Here is a 24866-nt window from a genome sequence, read left to right as displayed (position 1 = left end):
AGTGTCACAATCCCCATGGTCACCGAATCAGGGTCTGGGTGGCGGCACAAGGCATGACGGGAAAGAGGCCCGCAGCCTGCGTGGGACATTTACAGCTGCCTCCTTAGGAGAGGCACTGGAGCATTTCTGACATGAAGCAGCACGTGAGAAAGGAAAGGCATATTACTGCCATCGCTTACAAATAAAGGGACGTTCCCCAGGGAGAGGGAATGTCGAAACGGGACAAACAGATGGGATGTAATGAGTCTGCCTGACAGATTCTGGGAAAAGCAGGACACCTGCCCCAACCCAGGAAGCAGTGGAGGTGAGAAAAAAAACCTCAGATAAAGACTGAAAGAGACCAGGCTTCAGGTTTGCTAACCCTAAAGGGGGGGGGGGGGCTGTGTAACATATGCAAACACGACGGATCATTTCAGATCTGGGCTCCCGGGCTCCTCTTCAAATACGGCGATCTACAGTAGCCCCTAGGATTCAGTCCACATTCCATACATCCAGAACCTTCCTTCAGACCAGGATGGGGGACAAACTCTGTTCTCAAGCATTATTGCCAAACAACCCTCAGCTTCCTTCCGGAATGATAAAAATGATACAAAACCCGAACGGAGAATTCTGAGAACAAATCATTACCCTACCAACCGGCTGCCGTCACGTCAAGATAGTCACTAACCAACAGACCGCCGTCACGTCGAGATCGTCACTCTATTGTTCATTGTGATGTCAAGATCATCACGCCAAGTACCTACATTTACCATGCAGGATGTATAGTGTGGTGCCCCAACAAGCCAGGTGGAAATCACGACTATGAAGACTGTAGAGAAACTGAGTCACAGCGCTAATGTGCCAGGAAATACTGCCAAAAGCAGCCAGGGCCACTGTCAGCTGAAATGGCATCCAGGGTTTGATTAGAGCTCGATGCACTAGGATCCACATGGACGTCTGCTGCCCTTAGTGATACGGCCAACGGGGCGGCCGGCAGAGTGACGGCTCAGGCAGAACCGCTGACTGTGGAGCTTTCAGCCCCCCCCCCCCCCCCCCCCCCCATCTGTGTGAGGGAGCCACCAAAACAAGCTTACGCTGTGGAAAGTGCCGCGCCGGGCTCATCAACATGCGAATCTCACCCTACATGTGTTCTCACATACCGTTTCTAACGTCATCTTCCATTACCGAAGACCAGAAGTACGGGAGATGGTAAAAAAATCCCGGGGTGCCGTTTTTGCCCCACCTCAAATATCAGGGATGCATCATCCAAGGATGCAGAGACCAATCCCATGATTCATTGCACCCCAAGTTCGTTTTTGGGAGGCAAGTTAGCAAGACGGCTCTTGCCAAGAACACAAGTGCGATCTTTGCGTTCTTGGTACTGAGAAACGCCCTCTGACGCCCAGCATCTAATCACTTAACGGGGTCGTGTCCATTTATGAAATGACATTAGGTATATAAGCAATGGTGAAGGAGGTAAGTGTATTTGGCAATGACACCATAATCAGGAAAAGGTGACTGATTCTATGCTTCCCAGCAGTGGCTCTCGATGACAATGACAAAAGGATAACTGGATATCATGCCTCCCATTCAAAGCGCGTTAAACACCTCATAAACATGCAGACTTTTCTGTTCCTGACACAGTAGCAGTGCCCCCCCCCCCCCCAGGTGCCACCTCTCCTGAGGCTTTCAGAGACCAGCCCTGAGGAGTGTCTCTCTCTGCCACGGGGATGAAGGGACTCAGATCGGGGGTCTTATAGAGGAGGGTGATGGGCCCCGGACACGGCTGGCGGTGTAGGATTCAGGAACAGGAGTCGTGGGGAGAACTTTGAACAGACCAAACTGGGCCAAAACATAATGAACTTACCGTACATATTGTCCATCCAATAAATACAACCTCAATGTTCAGAAGCTATCGTCTTTCGTCTGGTTTCCAACAACTTCTAAACTGGCTAAATCCTGACATCTTCCAGGAAGCCCCCCCCCCGGTACGCAGTGTAACACCCGCCCAGACGCGCAGTACAACATGAGGATCTGGCCTCAAGGGGCGGTAAGTGGCCGCAGGACATGCGGCCCGATCTCTGTTGCGGTGGCGGGGGGGGGATTCCTGCTGCACATTGGTAGCGGTGCTAACATGGCACCCAGGAGGAGAGGTACAGCTTGGGGCGGGGCTGCACCCCCGGACGCTGCATGCCAATCGGAGGAGGCCCCCCCCCTCAGCTGACGCCCGTCTGGCATCGTGAGGCTTTAGCCTGCGGCGTGGACTTTTGGCGTCAGACTGAGGGTAGACGCTTTGTGCAGGTTCGAGAACCCATCGCATCTCCTCCTCATCTCGACACTCCCTTTACGGATGGGGAGAGAATCTCGCTCATCCTCACTGTCACACCTCCTATAAGCTGGAACATCAACCCCGCCCCCCTCCCCCGTCGCCCCCCGGGATCTAACCCGTGCTGCGGTCTAATTTCATGCCATTTGTTGACAGTGGCCCCTTATCAGCTCATCGTCGCCGCGGCGGCAGGTCACATGGGCTCAGCAGTGTAACAGGCAGTGCCCTGCACCATACCCACAGAGCTCAGCCTGAGGGGGGGGGGGGGGACTTCATAGGAAGAACTAGCAAGTCAAAAAAATGCCGAAAGGAGTTCACATTCATCGAGTGTCGCCTGGCTGTGGATCAAACAGGAGCTCAGCTCGAGCACGTCTACAGGCGACACACACGTGACAGAATGCACGAGAGCCGTGACAGCACCCCCCGCACGAGAGCCGTGACAGCACCCCCCCTCCCCGCACGAGAGCAGCAACGCAGCTAAAGCACATATAAACATGTGATATTTATACACACAGCCTCGACAGCTACAGATATCACTGCACGATACAGGATATCTCACACACACACAGACACACACACGGACAGGTGGAGATGCGCTCACCGCCGCAGTCGGTCAGTCAGTCAGCCCGGAAGGTTCCTGGCCCATCACACCGGCAGGCATGGAGCAGGATTGCTGGACTGCTGGGTCTGATGTGGGATTCACACGAGGAAGCCGCTCGCCGGATCTCAGCCTCTCTCTCTCTCTCTGGCACACAGACCATGCGTACTGGTTCCTCTCTCCCTTTCTCTCCCCCTCTCTCTCTCCCTCCCATTCCTAACATGAAAGCTGGTGTCTCATGGATTACCAGGGACGTACTACTGAAATAATTACTCCAATTAACCGATTACTCAGAGTAAACCTGAGGGCCTTAGACCTCTGAGGGCCTGAAGAAGGCCGAACCCTAAAAACAGGGGCCATACTGTGTTACCCTCAAACACATCATATCATGGAGTACAATGATAATGGCACCCTCATTAAAGCCATTTGTTTCCCCTGACCCCATCTTTCCCTCCACATGTAGGTGAGGGCGAGCTTGGCAGTGAAGGGCAGCCACCTGCAGCGGCGCCCATGGAGCTGGGGGGGTAAGGGTCTGGCTCACGGGCCCACAGATTATTCTGCCGAGGCTGGGACCGGTGAACCCGTCAGAGGCTTTCAACTGGCTAACATCAAAACATTTATATTATTTAAACTAGTTACTTTTAACAGGCTTTTGATTTCATGCTTATAACGTAATTAATATTCGTTTGAGTGTAAAGGCAACAATCCAGCCCTCCCTCTATTTGCCCGACTGTCTGCCTGCCTGTCAGTTTTAGCTGCAGAAACAGCCAGCAAGGAAGGGGATACAGTCTTACTGAAGGATCAAGGCTCACTGAAGGACAGATCAGGATGACCCTGATCAGCAGGGCTGCAGCATGGTGATGATATCAAAGACTCAGTCTTCCAACATTAACTCTTTGTTTGACAGGTTCTCAGTGCTACTGAGCCAGATTTGACTTGTTTGCTACATCACAACTGAACTCTGCAGTCAAACAAAACTGGGGGGGGGGGATTGCAGTCTGAGTTTGTGACAGGTCTTAGGCATGAGTAGGAATTGACATTTAACTCAGGAGGGAATTACATACAGTGACAGGCACTGACACTGATGCTCACCCCAGGGAGAGAGAGAGAGTGACAGGGGGGGACCCCAGGCAATTGCCCAATCACATCACTGCCGTTCTGGGCACCGTGTGCAAACGGCCCGGTGATCCTTCCGGGACAGAAGCCTGCAGCAGCACCTACCCGAAGGTGCCGAATTAAGCCAAGCCGACCCTGGGCAGAACTCACCATAAGAACAGAGTTACACCATCAGCTTCATCACTTTCTTTGGCATTTCTGTTTCCTGAACGGACCTAGAATGAAGGAACGAGCTGTTTGGTGGAGCGGTTGGGGTGGGGATTGAGGAACGTGCTGTACAGAGCAGGATGATTTAAAGAAGGCAGTGTAAAATGCCAGTAATACCCTGCTCAAAATGAGTTGGTTCAGCTCAGACAGTTTGCACCACAAAAGGACACCAAATATTCTGGTATTACACAAGCTGTTACCCCTAGATCAATAACACTGCACACAGTGAACACCCAGTCACTGCAGCCAGTGACTTACTACACCAGATCACTGCGAGATATAAAGGCCCTAAGCGCCTTGACTGCACAAGGGGCAGGGGAAATGTGGGGAGGGCACTTTCCAGCTGCAGATGACCTAACGTCCCAGTATTCCCAATATGACACTGCGCTGCTTTGTACGGGTTAACAGTTCAATCGGACGGAGTGTGGAAGCGAGGAGCCGGATGGATGGATGGATGCCCCAGCATCTAAAGCGGAGTCTCTGCACCCGGCTTGGTACGAAGCGCTTAATCTCGTACACCAGCTGCACCTTTTAACTCACACCAGTAATTCTGTTAACAGATATAACCGAAGGGAAAAGCAGACAATTCCGAGTCGGATCGGGTAAAGTACCGCGACAGACTGAACCGGGTGAGGGGTACCGCAACGCAGGCTGCCCAAACTACTCATCGGTGCCAAGTTTGCTTACAAAGTCCCCCCCGTGCCGAGTTTGTTTACAAAGTCCCCCTCCGATAAACTGCGCTGTCGGCGCGGACAATCAGCCCCAGCCGTGTCCGGGAACATGCCAGCAGCGGCGTTGCTCACCGATTAGCGGCCGCTTTTCCTCCGCCATCTTCGGCTGTCTGTCCGGACGGGCTGCGGGAGTGCGGGGGACTTGAGGCGGACTGGCTGCGGGAGGCGGAGACGGGCGGATAGGGCTGTTCGGCTACGCACTGACCTCCTGCCGCAAAGACTGGCACCGCAGCCGGGGGAGGACAATCCCACAGCATCCGGCTCAAATCAAAGTCTCACCGCCGACCAGTCCAGCGCTGCGGGCCGTTACCGCTTGATTGGCATCGGACGGGAAACAGATGAAATCAATGACACGTGCAGCAAAACTGATGCAGAACAAAGAAGTTTGGGTTTCACTTATAAGTTTATAATTGGTTTGTTATAGAGATTTTTGAATACTGAAACAGCACTAAAAGAAACACGAAAGAACACATTTAGAGTCTCTGGACAAAAGCACACGACTTTATATATGCTCGTACTGTATTTAAAATATAGCATCCTACATAATACTGTTACTATAAATATACGGCATGATACAAGGCGCTGTATTATTTTATCCATGCGAGAACTTCAATGATGAACATGCCTTCGGGAATGTCTGGAAACCTGGGCAGAAGACAGAAGGTTCTGGTTGAATTCCATCTATATTATCGGGCGTCAACATTTACGTGACAGCACCCAATAACAACTGAAATATACACTAGACCAAGGGAGCAGGATATCACACAGCGATATGTGAAATTTCCGCGACTAATATTACGATATTTATAAGACAAAAAAAAGAAAGAGATGACATTACCCGAAATAAACTACAATCAAACAGAACTTATTATCTAAGCCTATTAATAAGAGTGCGTCAAATAAGTTGGTGTTGGGGCAAGTTTTGTCGAAACACGAAACAGTCCATACAGAAGCGATGTGATTATTGCGCATGCGCAAAACGCGATGATGACGCTAAAACAGCGTATCGTGCAGCCCTATATATTCGTATGATAAATATATATATATATATTCGTATGATTGTGTCAGCATATATCCTGTAATAGACTGGCATTCCATCCAGTGTATAACACAGCTTTATACTGCGTATGATAGGGGTAAGCTCAATTTTAAAACAAGGTTTTACACCATTTTACACCGCATAATATTAAAAACAACCAAAACAACATTATGAAACGCTATCATTTTCATGCTCCCCATTCTGCCTGCAGGCTGGATTTCTTCTCAAAACATCCTAGTTTTCCTCAAGGGTGGAGATTATATGAATATTTGTTTATTTGGCCAAAGCGATGTAGAAGTGAGGATCAAAGAGCAGGGTCAGCCAGTCCCTGGAGCAACTGTGGTTAGGGGTCTTACGGAAGGGCCCAACGTTGAAACCACTCTGCCGGCCTGGGGATTTAAACAGACAACCTAACGATCACCTGCGAAGCCACTCACCGCCATGCAGTTATATCGGCACACAGGCTCCCTCTAGTGACTGTCCTTATTATTTGTTAACTTCAGCTGTATTTTCGTTGATGACTTTTAAGTTGACGACATAAAAAGAAAACTTGTTTAACAGACTCTTATGTTCAGGAGACTAGCCCTTCGGGATTCAGGTTTTATTTGTCGCGTGCACAGTTTTGCTTGCTCCAACGACTGTACAAAAAAAAGAGTGTAGATAAATAAAGGTGAAATTAAATTAATTAAGTAAAGTGGGTGAGCCAATGAGGGCTAAATAGAAGATACATGAATGACATGGATAAAAATACTATTCGGAGACAGTGTAATGTTATTACCTACAGCGTGTATGGTAGGCAGTGTGCAAATAGCAGTATATTTGGACTTGAAAGTAAACAATTGGGGTGAGTATTGTTAAAAATCATCTCAGTGTCTTGAATCCCGACCTCGTACCATTCTAAATACATTAATGCCCCTTGAACATTACATAGAAGAGAACATAAAGAATTAGCCTACTAAACACATATATTAACTGCAAAGTTTAACTGTCCCATTTTGCCAGGTGTCCAATTTTAACAATCATCATCTTAATGACGAGGGAAATTGTATATGGACATGAAAGTGAACAATGTTGTGGGAAGTTGTTACATTATACTGTGAAGTGACATTAATAATTAACCAACAGTTATTTAAAAAAGTCATTGGGCATGTCCATGTCAAGAAGGACAGAAGTTCCTCTCGAGCCACTCTGTTGTAGCCAACAGACTGCTGAGGCGTTTGCTTGATTTCAGTAGGTTAAACAAGCAGTTACTGAAATGTGTAAGGTCCTTTGGTCCTGCAGTGAATGGTGTCGGCGACCTGGCCTTGAGTGTGTGGGATCCATGACAGATCCTACTGGAGGTGCACTGCGAGACACCTAAAGCTTTTCATTCTCTCCAGTGGTGCCTCACTCCAGTGGTGCCTCACTCCAGTGGTGCCTCACTCCAGTGGTGCCTCACTCCAGTGGTGCCTCACTCCAGTGGTGCCTCACTCCAGTGGTGCCTCACTCCAGTGGTGCCTCACTCCAGTGGTGCCTCACTGGTGGGACTCTTCTGCTGAAGTCCACGGTCAATTCCCTTGTTTTGCTGACATTGTTGCGACTGTCAGCGTCATCAAGGAAAGCTGTCTCTCATTGTTAGAGATGAGGTCCAACACCTCTGTATCATCCACAAATGGAACTGGAGTCGTCTCTGGCCACACAGTCATGTGCGTGGAGAGATTACAGCAACAGGCTTAGCACACAACCTTATAGAGAACCAGTGTTGAGGATGATACTCTTAGAGGTACAGTTCTTTGACTGAAGTTGAACCTCCATAGTCTTCTGCTACATCAAGCTGCAATAATCCAGAGAGTTTTTCCTTTTTATACTCTATTTTTATACTAGTTTAGGATCATTATTATTAATGATGCTCTTTTTCATTAATTTTCTCTTCTATCTTGAAAGCCAACTCTGTGAGCCACACATAACAATTCCTGTACCAGTGCAAATGGCAATATCTATCTATCTATCTGTCTGTCTGTCTGTCTGTCTGTCTGTCTGTCTATCTATCTATCTATCTATCTATCTATCTATTTCAGTACCCTGTGGTGCACGTGCAAGGTGCAGCATGCGGACGTCCAGGCTCACGGTGCCGTCAGGTGACCCTTTTTGTGTTGCTTGACATTCTTTGCAGATTTAAATCCGTCTCCAATACCAAGCCCCAGATAAACCCCCCCCCCATCACCAGGTTCCCACCCAGAGAGAACCTTACAGGGATATAAATTTTTTACTATTGTGAAGTTTGCAAGCAGAGAGTCTCAGCTGCCTTTGATTAACAGTGTCATAAATCTGGTCAGGTTTCCCTGTGCAGGAAGAGAATAAAATAAAAAAAAAAACGACACTCCATAACTGTGAAAGACGTTAAACATATAGAATATGGTATTTACAAAGCCGCTGGGAAGCCACGTAGCCACCTCAGACGCATACATTACACATATTTACAAGAAAAAGGAAACATTCATCTTCACTGTCAGTTATTGGGTCACTGCGCTGGTGAAAAGGCGAGGGCCGCAGTAGAAGGTAGAGTTTACCTAGATGCGAACCTGAACAGTAATAAACTTTTACGACCACGACATACTTTACTTATTTTAACAAGACTAGATAATGAATTCAAAAATGAACATGAATATTTGCATTGGTTCTCAATTAAACTAATCTAAAGTTCAAAAAATTCATTTAGTTTTTGGTTAATGTTTGATCAGAAAATGTATGATCCATTGTAGAGCTGCAGCACTGACCCTGACTGCTGTGCATCATTCATATAAGCAGACTGCACCGTGGCGTCAAGATTTCCTGCCCAGATGAAGAGTCACCTTCTCTTCAGAGTGTGGAGATCCTGAAAAGGAGGCATGAACAAGACAGTCTGTATGACTGGTCAACAGAAATATCCCCAGGCAATATAGATAAATCCCAGTGAATTAAACAATGAAAGGATTTTTTTTAATTGTGTGATTGGGAATCCAGGAGTCATACTTGAGTCAGTCACCTTCGCCTGCGAGCATAGCACAGACCACGAGCATGATCACGTGATAGTAGCCACACACCCCGCCTTCCTGACGGAAGTTACCTTTCTACTCAGGATTAGTCTTCGGCTGAGCTTCTTTAGGATGCTGTAGTAGTCGTGTACTAGCCATACCGCTAAGAATCAGTCTGTCCCGGGTTTTGAAAGACTAACAATCTTTACTACCCCAACCAGAACCCACCACACTCAGACAACAACCGACAGGGCTCACCGGTTTAGCTACCTGCCTGAGTGCCTTTATACCCCACATACACTCATGTGCCCACCATTACAAATACAACACAATGCACACTATTTACAGCTAATTAATTCCACATATTTTCACCTGGTACTGCGTCATGTTCCCGCGAGGTACATTGGGTATTCCCCCAGCCCCTGCACATTAACGCAACACTGCATAGGGGTGACCCGGGATAATAGTTGGGGTGGGTCGATTAACTTAAATAGTAACTCCCGCTATATCCCTCTCCACTTCTGCTAGCATAAGATTCCTAGCAACAACTCTGATGCTCATAAAAGTACAAGATTAATTTCTAAATGGATACCAGATTCGATTCAACAACTGTCCCCGATACCCGGGTGGAGAGAGTGTGTTTAGATCTCAAACATGAGCAGGTACGTTAAAAGAATTTTATACCCGAAGGCACTGCGCTGCCTTTTACGATATTTCATCACACAGTTTGAACAGTTCCTACACTTTTCCAGCATCTTAGGATCATACACCGAAATTCCAGCGGCGTATCCTGCTCACAGCTAGGGCAGGAGCCCCAACCGCGGAGGCGCAAGACTAGGCTCCCTACTGAATGAAACATGCGTAATCAATTATAAATATTTACAGACACATCAAAAGAAAGCAATTCCACGATTATCGTAGAGGATGGAACGACTAAACAAAAATGCAGGCGTATTACATAATAATACAGTATCCATTTAAAAACATGATCTGTAGTACGTGTTATAGCCTACTGTATGAATAATCGAAGAAACGAATAACAAAGAATTACTGCATGCAAATGAAAACAGTTAAATCAGGATCATTTTAGTCTACAAAAAAGGAAATAATATTTAGTAATTATGTTACACAAAAACTGGGCGTGGGTTAAAGCTCGCTTGAAGGTACTTCGTGAGAGAGCCGCCAATTTAGGCTGCCACACATTCGCGTTTACACAGTGCCCACGGTATGAACTGCGCACGGCATAGTTTATATACTATTAGGGAATTTATTTTTTTAATAAATTTCATTTTTAAGATTCTCATAATTATGAAAACATTACATTTTCAAGATTAGTTTAAATTTACCGATTTTATGTACTCTTTTTTTCAGATCCACGGTTCTGTTTGGTAAGACGTTATTTTCTATTTTTATTTAGAGCTGGGTCTTTTAACAATACAGGTCAATGTAGTACTATAATGCTTCAGATTTTACCTTTATATGATATTCATTTTAATGGTAATTGATTGATACGCTGAACATCCAAATGTGTCTTTGTCCAGTGTTATCTTTTAAAATCCGGATTTTACTCTTCACTTTGGAGGATTTCTCATGCTGTTCTGGTAGTGATAGTAGCAGATTAAGTTAACACACTTGACGCTTGTTAGATTTTGATGTTTTGTTCACCAGCTGCTCAGTTTGACTTTAAAATGTCATCAGAATTGTATTAGAATTTGCTTTACGAATTTGCTTCCTATGATTTCTTAAACAGGGATCGTAGACTGTTATGTATGTGGAGCTAGTGCGTATCTTTTCTGTTTTGGGATACGTTACAGATACATTCGTTGCTGCTCCGAGTTACGTTACTTAGGTTTTTGTAGATTAAATTCACCCTGAAGTCGCCATCTACCTTCACTCTCTGGTATTACAACTTTCTTGTCCTTCTGTAGCTGTAATTTATAGTGTGACGTTTTTTTTTTTTTTTTTTTTTCATAAAACTGAGCAGTCATTTACAATTTTTATGAATGTGTAATGAGTAATACCAGGGTAAGTACGGTATGTAATGGTGGCGTTGGTTTCTGGCAATTCCCGCTTCTCTGTCCAGGATAAGTTGACAGACGGGTGACTGATGGATGTCATACTTGATTTTAGCAGAAATGTATTTTATCTTGAGCAGTAAAAGAACATATTACAGACGTGTTGTATTTACATCAGTGCTGTTAATCTAATAAAAATGCTCACACATCTAGTCATGAAAGCAACAGTAAAAAAGTTTTTTGAAGATAATACCCATTATTCTGGATCATTACTTAAATGATAAAACAAAACTAAGCAGGATGGACAGTAAACAGTTTGTGTTTATTTCTAGATTAACGATGGTGACCGTGTGGAAGTACAGTTGCGTGATCATCTGCGCCTGCTTCCTGCACTCTTCCTGCTTGCAAGACCCAGGTACACGGTTCCAGCTTGCTAATGATGCCTGACATCATCTGTTAATGTCAAATAACATGATAAGAAAAGAAATGCCATGAACATGACAATAGCGACCGCAGAGCGCAGCGGTGCCCTGATCGTGTCCATGTTTGCATTAGATGAGCCAAGCTTGTGGGGGAAGAAGGTGGACTTTCTGCTGACGCAGTGCCGCTTCTGGCAGCTGAGTCCCGCTCTGCTCATCCCGGAGCTGGAGGAGTTCACGCTTTGCGTGGACCTGCGTAGTAAAATCAGCACCAAAGATTGGACGGTCTTCATGTACAAGAGGCATGGTGACTCCCAGCCGGAACTGGGGCTGTCCGGAATGAGGGACATGCTGCGGGTGTGGCTCTTTGGGACAGAGTGGCCCACCAACGTTACACTGTCGGAGGACAACTGGCACTCCATCTGCATGGTGTGGTCCGGCCGCCTGCACCTCTACGTTAACGGAGTTGAAGCCCCTGGCACCTACATGTTAGAGTCAAGCCGCGGCACCACCCGCCGCCTGGCACCCAACGGCACGCTGAGCCTGGGCACGTCCCACGGGTTCACTAACGGAGACATGGTCCCCGAGGACGGCACCAGCTTCCTGGGCTCCGTGTCCGTGTTCCGCATGTGGGGACACGAGATCGACCCGCAGCATCTTTCTGCGTTCAGGTGCGCTGAGGGCAACATCATACGCTGGAATGCGCTGGACTGGGATACGAAAGAGTGTCACGGAGTGTCTGACCCCAGCCTGCCGTGTGGTAAGAGCACATAATCACCCATAAATCACTCCTGTAAACTGTGCATTGTTAATCATGTGAATGATGACACTAACGTGGGGAAAGCTGAAATTATTCCTGCTAACTGTGTTTAGCTATCCCGGTGAGTAATAACACCCTGGAAAAAGAACTTTGCAATGACACATTTGGACATATAGACTAGTGACCAGGATAAAAGGTTGAAAGATGGATGGATAGATATTTTTACGTATGCATTTCTGATTCTCATTTCAACATTCTGGTGATCTAATATATCATAATGAAATCAGCTCTTCACAAATCATTATGTAATAAATACAGAAATGTTATTTCCCAGGATAAAGTTAGTGGACCTGCGCTTTAATAAGCATTTAGCATTTGTGTCAAGCGCATCAAGACATGTGTAAATGATTAACAGCCTATAGAGAGGTTTGACAGCTTAATTTAGCATGAAAATGAGAAACCAATTTGGTCTTAATCGTAGGTAAGTGGTAAGGGACAGGACCTGGCCAAATGTAATGGATGGTATGGACATATCCCCACCAATACTGTGAGAGAACCGTCTGTGTTTAAGGGGGCGGGGGGTTCGGGGCTGATTTGGTCCCTAGCAATGTTGAAACCTAACCTACGCCCTTGGTCTTTGGACACCAATTGTTGAGTTCAGGTGTTTGAGCCACACTCATAGCTAAGCACTCAGGCAGTTTCCATAGACAAATGATGGAAGTAGAGTGGGCCGTGCTGAGGAGCTCAGGGACTTTGAACATGGCACCATTATAGAATCAGCGCATCAGATTTTTGCCGTTAGCACTGCCCCAGTCAGCTGTTAGCCCTGTTATTGTGAAGTGGATATGTGTACTCAGCTAACAGGGAAAGTTTACAATACTTTAGACAATTTTATAATAACAACAACAACAACTAGTACTTTATTGATCCCCATGGGGAAATTCTCTTTACACCTCCCCCAGCTTTCTCTCTGTAGGTGAGAGTAAGACTGCTATATGCATATATGCCATCCAGCCTTGAACCCATGATCTTTGAGGTATAACATGGCAGCACTGCGCACTGCCCAACCATGCCCTTCAGTGGCTGATGTATTATTATTCTTAGTTGTATCAGTGGGATAACTTTCCAGGAACATCAGGAAAACTGGACACTTTAAACGTTTCTGTAACTCAATCGTAACCTTCAATAAATGTTCCTGGAATGAAGAATTGTTAGCTGGCTAGGAGCATCCACAACTCAGCTCCTAAATATTAGGCCATGCGAGCCGACAGAGCGGGACCACGGAGTGTAGCAGCACGAGGCATGTAAAAATCGCCTCTCCTTGTTTGAGACACTAGCTGCAGAGTAAGGGCAACAAGGAACAGGTGAGGTCAATTAATGGATAAAGCAGGTTCAAACCCCAAGGGAAACTGAAACAAGGAAAACTGAACATAATACAATAACAAATTGTATACACAGAAAAATAATGAAATAACAAATTTTAAACACAGAAAAAACAACTAGTTGGGACTTTCTCTGGTCAGCCTCGAACCCACAACAAAAGGAAGTGTGCATGATGGCTGGCCACTTACCCTGTTCAGCTGCCCAGCAGTAGGGAAACACACTAGGGACTGAGGAGCTACAAGACAGAGGAGGGAACAGGTTGGCCAGCGACACCTGCTGGCCAAATGGGGACAAGACACATGGGACAGGGCCAGACAGGCACCGGTCCTGACAGTGAGGCAGCAGAAAAGCGTTCTCTGGAGTGAACACTACATGCTTCACTATCTTGCATCTGACGGACAAATTTAACTTTGGCAGACACCAGAAAATGCTACTTGCCTGAGTGCACAGTGCCAGCTGTAAAATGTGGGCATAATGGTTTAGGGCAATTCTTCATAGTTCAGTCTAGTCCTCTTAGTTCAAGTCAGAGGTGGTGACAGATTTTTAAAATGGGAGAAGCACAGTGTTGACTGTATGACCTAGAAAGGGCTTTTCCCATTTTTTAGTAGCTCTGCTACTTATATGTAAACCCTACTATTGTTCCTAATTTACATTAATGATATTGACACGAATACATACAGTAAACTGGTTAAATTTGCAGACGACACTAAGGTGGGCGGGGTAGCAGATACTAATCTAGCAGCAGAGAGGCTCCAACGGGATCTGGATTTAATTAGCGAATGGGCTGATACTTGGCAGATGAAATTTAACACAGATAAATGTAAGGTAATCCATGCAGGGAGCAGAAATATACAGTACAGATATTTTATGGGTTCCACTGAAATAAAGGTAGCTGATTACGAGAAAGATCTCGGTATGTATGTTGATGCTTCCATGTCCCACTCTCGCCAATGTGGGGAAGCAATAAAAAAGGCGAACAGAATGTTGGGTTATATCTCTAGATGTGTGGAGTTTAAGTCAAGGGAGGTGATGTTACACTTATATAATTCCTTGGTAAGACCCCACCTAGAATACTGTGTGCAGGTTTGGTCACCATACCTCAAGAAGGACATTGCTGCCTTAGAAAAGGTGCAACGAAGAGCTACGAGAATGATTCCTGGTCTTAGAGGAATGTCTTACGAGGAGAGGTTAGCGGAACTGAATCTGTTCAGCCTTGAGCAAAGGAGACTAAGGGGGGATATGATTCAGGTCTATAAGATTCTAACGGGTCTGGATGCCGTTCAGCCAAATGACTATTTCAATATTAGTCTAAATACTAGAACTCGTGGCCATAAGTGGAAATTAGCGGGAGAACATTTTAAAACAAATTTGAGGAAGCACTTCTTTACACAGCGTGTAGTCAGAGTATGGAATAGTCTTCCTGCTATTGTAGTGGAAGCTAAAACCATGGGTTCCTTTAAATCAGAGCTAGATAAGATTTTAACAACTCTGAGCTATTAGCTAAGTTCTCCCCAAACGAGCTTGATGGGCCGAATGGCCTCCTCTCGTTTGTAAATTTCTTATGTTCTTATGTTCTTATGTTCTTATGTTCTTTATCAAAGTACTTCTTTAGAATGAAGTCCACAGCATTAGCTGCAGTGTCTGCCATGTTGCTGCAAAACCTCTAGCTCAGTTTGGACACATGAACAGCTTAGTTAGCACGCTAACTAGTCTACTAAAAACCACTGAACTGGAAAATTAAACTCAGAACTCAATGATAACGACTTTATTTACAATGTTTACAAATGCCAGTGACGAAAGATGACTTAAGAAAGGAGAAACTGTCACTGGGTTCCAGTGAAATGCTTCTGTGCCCCTGCGAGTGACAGAATGACGGAATGCAGCGAACCAACGCCGGCGACACTATGCGCAGGTCGTCAGTCGTGAGCTTTATTCTTATCGGTAGTTTATCGTGTCTCGTGCAGAGAAGCCTGCCTTCCAGGTGGGTCTAAAATATCTATCTGCAAGTCTGTCTGTCCAATCAACCTTTCCTAAGCAAAACCTACGTCTGAAGCTCTCACAGACTCCCAGTGAAGCACGGCGTCTGGATGGGCTCCGAAATCACGTAATCCGAGCACATTCACGAATAAGCTTTTGTCTACAGTATTTCCCATTTAGACAAAGCGTACAAGAATCTTGCAGAGTGTTCCAATGAAGCACAGTGTCAGTGGGCAGCTATAGGGTGTGTTTATCCTGGCTTCAGAATGAAACGTAACGTATATGTTGTCGAAAGCATCTTCCGTGAAATAATCAGGACTCAGGTTCAATTAGTAAGATATATTGCACTTCTATATTCTGTATTGCACTTCTAATCACAAATAAAATTCATTTACATTGATACACTGACTAATATAGTTTTTTTTTGGAATTTCATGGTGGAGGCCGTGCTTCCTGTGTAGCCTTAGAAGAATGGCTTAATTAGTCAGCATTAATTGCAGACATTTTAGATTATTTTGTGCTTCCAACTGAGAACAATTTGGGGAAGGCCCTTTCCTGTTCCAGCATGTCTGTGCCTCTGTGCACAAAGAGAGGTCCATAAATCCATGGTTTGATCTGGATGGTGTGGAAGAACTTGACTCTGACTCTCTGAACACCTTTGGGATGAGATGGAATGCCGGCCGTGAGCCAGACCTTCTCATCCAACATCAGTGCTCGACCTCACTGACGCTCCCGAAATCCTGTATAAAGTGATCAGAAGACTGGAGGCTGTTATGGCAGCAACAAAAGCACCATCTCCATGTTAGCCCATGGGATATTCAACAGGCACATATACCTGGAGTGACATTTAGAGAATAGTGTATAAAACCTTTCTGAAAGAAAATTCAAATCCAATGCAGATTTAGGAATTCTCAGAAAACCGAAAATTAAAACATTGAGTAGTACTCAGATTTGATCGAATCATTTTGCAGGTGACACTTCTCCTGTGACCCCACCAGTGATCATGTCCAGCACCAACAGACAAGGTAAGTGTCTCATAAGACAGCTATGTACATCTGACTCGTAAATGTGATTAAACATATGTGTACGTATACATTTATGGAAATTGGCTTTGGAAAAATGAGTATTGTTTTTATCTAATAACCAATACTGCGCAGGTCTGAGCGGGGATTTAAGTGGTATTTATGAGTATATTATCCACTACCATTCCAGCCTTGTACCCTGTGGAGATACTGTTTTAACTGCCTGTTAATAAAATGTAAAAGTCTGTAAAACCAGTACATAGACACTGAAGCGAAAAGATCGAGGGTATTTTGATGGTTTTCTGAATTTTGCTGAGGCTCACATTGTCCTCGGATGTTCATGTGCTTCACTTACACACAGAACGTCAGTCTACTGAGGATGTGTCCAGCCTTCCTCCATCTGTACCTGTCTCCACCCATATGACCCTGACCAGCTCCGTGGGACGTGAGTCTGGTAAGAATGGATTTTTGATCTCACTCTACATTAGTGATTTTCAACCCGGTCCTCAGGATCCCCCAGGCAGTCCTCATTTTTGCATCCTCCCAGCTCCCAGGGAACTTGGAGGGAGCAGAAATGTGGACTGTTCCCGAGGACTGGTTTAGGAATCACTGCTATACATGTCCAGAAGCAACAGTCTGCAAGCTTGACTTTAACTCTTGGGCTGCTGATTTGTAATTACAGACAGTTTCTTCAGGGTCAGCCTTAACGTGACCATCTCTGACATCCCACTAGACCCCCAGGACACCGTTCAGACCTGGGTGAGCAGCAGAAATGAGAGCAATGCCCTTGATCTGATGTGGTGCCACACCTCCAGACCTTCTAACACCTGGTGTGTTTGCTGCTTTCTAGCTGACTGAGACTTTAGAGGAACACCAGATGACGGTTCTGAATTTGAAAGTCACCTCCCCCAGGCATGTGACCGTGACATGGAACGACTGTTTCAGGCTGTGCAGCTTTCACAGGGATTGACTGGAAATGCTTTCTGTAGAGCAGGAAACGTAATTCTGATAATGACTGTTAGTAATGACCCTGTGTCTTGCAGGCGGCAGGAATGGATGAATCTGGAGGTGGGGGAGGTAAGAATATTAGTGACCAGTCAAACTGGTTACACTGGGTCAGCTTTAGTTGTCTATTGGACCAGCTCAGGCCTTGTATTATCCCAAAAACCTAACCGTTTTACAGATTGCTGCTTTAAGCAGCTGTATTCTGGTTGCCGGTAGTTATCTCACTTCAGCTTGACTGTAAAACCTTGTGTTTAAACCTTGTTAATTCTCTTATACTCAAACTTTGGTGAGAAACAAAGAAAGTCTGCAGTATTCACAGTCATCTCTCTTAAAGTGCATTTTAGTAGAATTTGTATGTAAAAAAAAAAAAAAAAAAAAAACACAAGTAAAACTGTGTTTGAAGTGAACAACTACAGGGAGGATGACATCTAGGGTCTGAGATAATTAGTAGTAAGTAAATTACGCAGATCTTCTGTGTTGATGCCACCTGCTCATAACCATAAACCTTCAGTGTTGGCTACAAACTGTTTATATTAAATACAGAAATATAAGTAGATTGGTGGTGCTGGAATTAACTGATGACTACAACAGTTTATTGCAAATTACATATATCATCCATCCATCCATCTCGTTCCTCGTCAGGGGTACAGGGGGGCCTGGAGCCCATCCCAGGCAGCGTAGGGCTTAAGGTAGAGCTACCAGGATCAGGATGGGATGCCAGTTCATCATTGGCACACACATGCAATCATGGGCTATTTTACAGATCCCACTACACACAAACCCATGTTTATTCTTTTTTTCCAGTCTGCTGTGTATTGTTCTCTGTTTTACAATGCCCTGTTAAATGTGTTTATTCAGATCCTAAATGCGTATATCTGTTTAATGTTTTTAGCATCAGCAGACACTAGGGGTGTAACGAGATCTCGCGATATTACAACATGACGAGATTTCTCGTCAGAGTCAAAAGCGGTCCCGCGAAGGCGCTGCAAATCAGCTGATGTAAGCATGTCGGCGTCTGATGAAATTACAATAGTCGATGCCCCAGACATTTTTAAATCTTTTGTGTGGCAGTATTTTGGGGACCCGCCGGACAAAAAATATAAACGGCGAAAGGGTGACAGACAAGACACAAAACATCTGTAAGCATTTTAGGAAAATAATGCCGTACACAGCGGCTAACGCTGCTACTATGCAAAGCCATTTGCAGCACCATCATAGCTCTTTATTTACATTCACTGCACCGGTGAAGAAAACAATATCTTCAAAAAAATATTTTATGTTCAATTGAGTAGTCAAATACAAGAGAAGCCTGTCATTTGAGTTTGAGGTGAAATATTTTATAGTGCTAGATATTTGTTCTGTTCTTTACTGCATATGAAGATGGTGATTTAAAACATTTCACCATACATCTGCATTATTTACCATTTTTCGTCTTTCAAATTAATCAAATAAAAGGCTGCTTTCCAGTAATATATTTCCTCTTTGAAGTTTTCCTTAAAATATTGTTAAAATATCGTCTTGTCTCATTCTCGTGAACCCAATATCGTGTCTCATCTCGTCTCGTGGGCTCAGTATATCGTTACACCCCGAATAGAAACACATTTAAAAGGATTGTGTATGTGACAGAGAGTAACAGAGAGAGTGCGCCTTATGATAGATGGGATAGATGGGCCTGTTGCTCAGGGTGCTGTTTGTTTGCTGGGATAGCCAGCAGGCTCTCTGAGGCCTGTGGATAAGAGGTTACTCATGGGTGTGTTTCACTTAATTCATGATTGCCAGGTAGTTCCTCTAACTGGCGCGACCACAGACACTTAGGGTGATAACTCAAAAAGTATTTGACATGTTTTTTTGCAGACATATTGCATGGGTGACAAGCTGGAAATAAAATTTTGAGAATTTTGAGACAGCGCCAAAACTGAAGTAATGCCTTTGAGTAGCAGCAAAGGGAAAGCAAATCCAGATGATATTTGACCCTGTGGATGTGCTAACTGAAAGAGTATTTGAAGGATCTTTGTTGCCACTTTACAAAAACAATATATTGATGAAGATCTACACCAGATTAAATTTTGAGTCAAGCTACCCATTGGCAGGAATGGATGGAAAGGTGCAGAAGATACTTGGTCTTGTGAACACAGTAACTCTAAAGCACTGGTGTCAAACTCCAGTCCTGGGGGGCCGGAGCCCTGCACAATTTTGGATTCCCCCTCATTTAAATTAAGTCAGGATTTCATGTTATAAAGAAATCTTCATTTCGTGTTAGTTTGTCATGATTTCTTCATGTAAACAAATTCTCCTATAATGGTAGGTCGTTCTATTATAGGGGAAGCGCTGGTTTCATGAAATGCAGTCAGGATTTCATGTTATAAAGAAATCTCTTGAGCTGAATTATTTGTGGTGGAACAGGGAAAGAACTAAGCTACACAGGACTGCAGTTTGACACCCCTGCTCTAAAGGGATCCATGTATCTTTACCTGGAAAACTTTGCAGGAATATTGCATAGGTGATGTTCTAGGACAATTTTGAAACAAATACCAGAAAAACTGAAGCAGTGTCACCTAGTGGCGGCACATGAAAGGACAGCCACTGACACAGATCTGATGAACCTGGCGGCTGTGGGAGGAGTAGGGGTTAGATGGAGGGAGGGGGGTGACAGGGCCCTCCAGGGAATACATCATTGTCGTTCCGACAGCATTTACTATATGAATATCATACTTGTTTTTGGCATGTTTTAATGCTGAATCTTATACTTTCTTTGCAGTTCTCACAGCCTTCAAGGTATGATAACATGATCACATTTAAGAAATACTTAAAATGAATATTTAAAATGAAATTGATAATTGATATATATGTAATTAAACCAAAGGCGACATATTATTTACAAATACAATGATCCGTATAGAAAGCTATGCATTTGTACCTGTATCCGTAATCTGCAGTGCTGCGGCTGGTACTGAGTTGTCAGTGATGGTTTGTTGCTTATGGATGCTTTTCCCCGTATGATACTGTGTCCCCAGCCACAGCTGTACTTTCCAAGTGCAGGTCACAGCACACTCAGACTTCACTGAAAGCGAGATGCTGCTCCGATATCTCCTGGAGCAAGAATACGGCCGCAGAAGCCTGCGCGCGGAGCCCAAAAGCATCCAGATCGCTCTCATAGGTACCCGCTGACCCAGCTTGGTTCTTCTGCTTGGTTTCTTAACGACACGTAACAAAGCTCTTTCTGATCCAGAACCTGGGACGTGTCCAGAGCGCAGGCAACAGACAAGACATGGTTTCTACATTTGGCTACAAACTGCTGCTCAGAAAACTGCCACTTTGCCCTGTGAATGTGACCCAGACAAGGCAGCCACCAGGCTCTGGTGAGACTTACCTTCGGAGTTTGGTAGCAGGGACACAATCCTAGCTTCATACTCACGCCTTTTCAAGCCACAGAGAGGATGAAGATGTAAGAGCAGTTGCCTACACCACCTATGAATCATAATCTCTGATTCTCTAACCCAGTGTTTCCCAATCCCTGCCAGACAGTACACGTTTTTGCTCCCTCCCAGCTCCCTGCCAGACAGTCCACATTTTTGCTCCCTCCCAGCTCCCTGCCAGACAGTCCACGTTTTTGCTCCCTCACAGCTCCCTGCCAGACAGTCCACGTTTTTGCTCCCTCCCAGCTTCCTGCCAGACAGTCCACGTTTTTGCTCCCTCCCAGCTTCCTGCCAGACAGTCCACGTTTTTGCTCCCTCACAGCTCCCTGCCAGACAGTCCACATTTTTGCTCCCTCCCAGCTTCCTGCCAGACAGTCCACATTTTTGCTCCCTCCCAGCTCCCTGCCAGACAGTCCACATTTTTGCTCCCTCCCAGCTCCCTGCCAGACAGTCCACATTTTTTACTCCCTCCCTGGGAGGAAGAAAACATATGGACTGTCATGGAGGCCCTGAGGACCGGGTTGGGAAACACTGCTCTAACCAATAATGCTGCTTCCGATAGGGGAATCAGTCACATGACTCTGGTTCTGTGACCTCCAGCCTTTTGCTCCGGCCTTTCTTTACCTTGTGACTGTGTGCACAGAGCGTCTTGGAAAGATCCAGCTGGAAAGATTCACATGTGAACAGGAAGCAATTTGAATCAAATCAATCACTGCATCATACGTGGTTCAGTATATCGTGTTTGCCTTTTGACAATAAACGTGTGGGTCATGAGGCTTTTGTAGATAACCGTACATAATAACTGAGTGATCTGTGTCCCTCAGGTTTATTGCAGGTAGTGACGCTGTGGGGTGGGGGGTGGGGGGGGGGTGGTGAAGCCAGAAAAACTTAACCCCCACCCTATATCATAGTTTTTATGTTGTTATATAAGTATATTTAATATATGTTCTGAAGATTTTATTTACTCTGAGTGCTCAAAATTCATGGCGCAGGATTGTGACACGTGGAACAAGTGTATCTGTTTGGTTTTAACATTGGTAGGGAGCAAATCAGCCCCGAACCCCTAAACACACATGGTACTCCCACAATATTAGTAAGTACATGTGCCTACCATCCATACCCAAATCTTCATTGATATTCATCAATTCCAATCCAAATCAGGAAATGGAACTGGAGTTGGAATGTAAATCTCCTTGAAATTCGAATTCAGTTCCAATTCTGCTCCCCATAGTATTTTTTTCCAATCCCAACTCCAGTTCCATTTCTTGATTAGTATTGGAATTGATGAATGCATTCCGGAATGACCCCAACCCTGCTTGATATGGAGCAAAACTGAGCTTGAAGTGTTCCATTGGCCTTAACGTTTAAAAAAGAGAATGCTTGGATGTCCGGACATGGCATTTCTCTCTCTGTAGCCCCTCTAGAATGGACGTGCTTGATTTCTCTTTCACAGTGCCCTGGATGCCATATCTGAACGGGCCAAGTGGTCTCCTGCAGATCTCCGCTCCTGCCCGCTCATTGCCATTCCTGACCTTGAGAGTATCTATATCTCACCAGGTGGGTTATAAAATTGGTGTCAGCATCTCATGTGTAACCAGACAAGCCTGGGTGTTTGCTACAAACCCAACAAAAAAGACACAATAGAACAATCTCATTAGACCAGTGGTTCTCAATCCTGTTCATGGAATATTTTCATTCCAACCCAACTTTAATCAGGCTTTGATGGTTCTTGATAGGCTAATAATGAATGCGGCGGGTGGAAAGCAGTGTGGGCGAGAATGAAAACAATATTGAGAACCTTTGCGTTAGACTAAATGTATACTTATACTTTATAAACAGCTGGGAAAAGGCAGCTCTGAAATTCATTAACTTTGAACTGAAAGAGGGTAATTTTATCATTTAATGTGTTTTTTTTTCCCATATTCTTGACCAAAGTGCCTTTGTGGTGTTCTCTGTATACCCAGAAAATTCCATGGATGTGGTGGAGATAATCGCAAATCTAACACGTGCCCAAACATCCCTGAGTCCCCCTGACCTCATCATCCTGATCACCAAGCTAGAGGAGATCGTCGCCGTCGCCGTGGTGACGCCGCCTCTGGGGTCGGCCATCATCAACATCATCTCCAGCATCATGGCTTCCGACAGTGACCTCTCAGCCGTCACTAACAAGTGAGTGCGGGGTCAGGGTCTGCCCCTGAAGGCAGTGGCAGCGTCCTTCTGCTGACCGCCATCTCCCCTCTCCCCGTGCAGCATTCTCAATATTACAGACAACATCGGGAACAGCATGATCTACAGCGGGGAGCAGTATGATGTGATAACCCCCAGCCTGGCCGTCTCCCTCCTCAACGTCAACTCCTCTCGGTTTCAGGGTCTCTCCTTCGGGGTCTCGTCCATCTTGCAGGACAGTGGCCCCGAGGTGAGCGTCCACCCTTAAACCTTAAACATGAAAATGAGCAAAGAAGAAAATAAGTGCAAATGATTGAATGTGCGAGAGGGGTGGGAAGGGGTGGGAACCCCTCTGCTGTTTTATGTCAACAGAATCTAAGACAAATCCTCAACTGAAGCCGGAGCTTCCGCCCTCGATGTGGCGCCTGGTCAAACGGCACAGAGCTGTAAAACTTCATCAAGCTGTCGATACGCATCTTTACAGCTTATCTGCCGCTGCTCTGCCATAAGGCTATAATCACCTGGCACTGTGAAAACAGTTTTTTCTGCAGGAGCTTCTGCTAATTTTTATAATGCGCCCTGCCAGCTGTCTTCTGTAACGCTTATCAAGTCCAGGGTCGCTCTAATTTGGCAGTCCAGGCTGTCCCAGGTAGTACAGGACACAAGGCAGAGAACATCCGGGATGCGACCCTATATGCAGGAGTAAACATAGGGGTAAATATATTGTGAAGGGTTCCTAATGAAAACAAAAGACTTACGATAAACATGCAAGTAAGCCACTTTTTAAATGCTTTTCTCGTTATTTTACTGCATTCAGACAAAGTTAGGAAAGAGAAGCTGTGAGCTTATACCAGAGGATTTGTGACCTTGAGTATATCCGATAAATTAAGAGTTATCAAACATACACCAGGCTGCAAACCCTGCAAGATGGATGGGTGGGTAGATGATGGATGGATGGATGGTTGGATGGATGAACGGATAGATGGATGGAGGGAAACAAGCACCAAGGTTGAAATAGAAACTAAGCTCTTACCCCAGGGGAGTTATGACTGACTTTGAAATATGAACAGATGTGTCAAATAAATTATATTTGTGTAAATGTGTAAATGCACATTTCTCTGGCTTTCTTGCGCTGTAGATCTTCCTCAACCAGGAACCTTTCCAAACCACCGTGGCCTTCATCTATCTGCCGCAGGCGGTGGGCCAGTATTTCCCTGAGAGCACTGGGATTCCGTCCCGAGTCCAGTTTCATTTCTACGTCATTTCGGATCTCTTCACGGTACCGGGATGTGGCCTATTCAGAGCACTTTGTTCATCCTTGCGCTATAGCAAATGGTGAAGGTGTTACATCTTTCACCGTTTTCCATCTTTGTTTAGCTCCTAGTAAATCAGTATCACAAACATGACATTCATTCGACCAATGCATACATCTCATTGGAGTTTCTGTATTAAAGGCCCATTAAGCACACCAGCAAAATGCGCTTCATTTCCAGGACAAGTGGAGCCAGATGGAGCTGAACACCTACGTCGTGTCTGCCAGTGTCACAAATGCCACCATCAAAGACCTGAAGCACCCAATCTTTGTGACTCTTCAACACCACAAAGCCACCCAGGTAGATGCAGTGCTGGTAATGCCTTATCATTTCCTGTTCATTGGCTAAAACAAGCAATTAGACAAAACCAGGTTAATCAACCTAGTTCTTTCATGTCTTCC

At 45.2% G+C, this 24866-nt stretch overlaps 2 protein-coding genes across 8 annotated transcripts in view; one reads left to right on the top strand and one right to left on the bottom strand.

Annotated features, from left to right (window-relative positions):
* Positions 1–5905, bottom strand: part of LOC111860557 (uncharacterized) — a 31779-nt gene extending 25874 nt beyond the window's left edge. For 4 of the 7 annotated variants that reach the window (XM_072706305.1, XM_072706309.1, XM_072706308.1 and 1 more), the window contains exon 1: positions 5030–5905. In XM_072706305.1, the coding sequence (XP_072562406.1) occupies positions 5030–5057 (28 nt within the window). In that variant the 5' untranslated portion in view covers positions 5058–5905. Of the gene's footprint in view, positions 1–2906; positions 3559–4169; positions 4395–5029 lie in introns of those variants that run through there. The other 3 variants (XM_072706307.1, XM_072706311.1, XM_072706310.1) reach the window with 3 other exon arrangements.
* A 3529-nt stretch (positions 5906–9434) lies between these two features.
* Positions 9435–24813, top strand: LOC111860556 (adhesion G-protein coupled receptor G6-like). Its single transcript, XM_023844373.2, has 16 exons — positions 9435–9651; positions 11337–11419; positions 11560–12183; positions 16515–16568; positions 16927–17019; positions 17248–17324; positions 17416–17477; positions 17609–17642; positions 20329–20345; positions 20585–20727; positions 20800–20929; positions 22440–22543; positions 22951–23155; positions 23237–23402; positions 24291–24431; positions 24646–24813. The coding sequence occupies exons 1-16, from the start codon at positions 9644–9646 to the stop codon at positions 24811–24813; spliced, it is 2109 nt and encodes a 702-aa protein (XP_023700141.2). The 5' UTR covers positions 9435–9643.
* The last annotated feature ends 53 nt before the right edge of the window (positions 24814–24866 follow it).

This window comes from Paramormyrops kingsleyae, chromosome 24 (genome assembly GCF_048594095.1).
Source record: "Paramormyrops kingsleyae isolate MSU_618 chromosome 24, PKINGS_0.4, whole genome shotgun sequence".
Classification (NCBI taxonomy): Eukaryota; Metazoa; Chordata; class Actinopteri; order Osteoglossiformes; family Mormyridae; genus Paramormyrops; species Paramormyrops kingsleyae.
The sequence above is the reverse complement of the archived record's forward strand: the minus strand, read 5'-3'. Positions and strand labels throughout refer to the sequence as shown.

Bases quoted from the DNA above. Each gene is read 5' to 3' on its own strand.
- LOC111860556 (XM_023844373.2), top strand. The intron at 20,930-22,439 runs GTGAGACTTACC...TCTCTTTCACAG, and splicing joins AAGGCAGCCACCAGGCTCTG to TGCCCTGGATGCCATATCTG. The intron at 23,156-23,236 runs GTGAGTGCGGGG...CTCCCCGTGCAG, and splicing joins CTCTCAGCCGTCACTAACAA to CATTCTCAATATTACAGACA.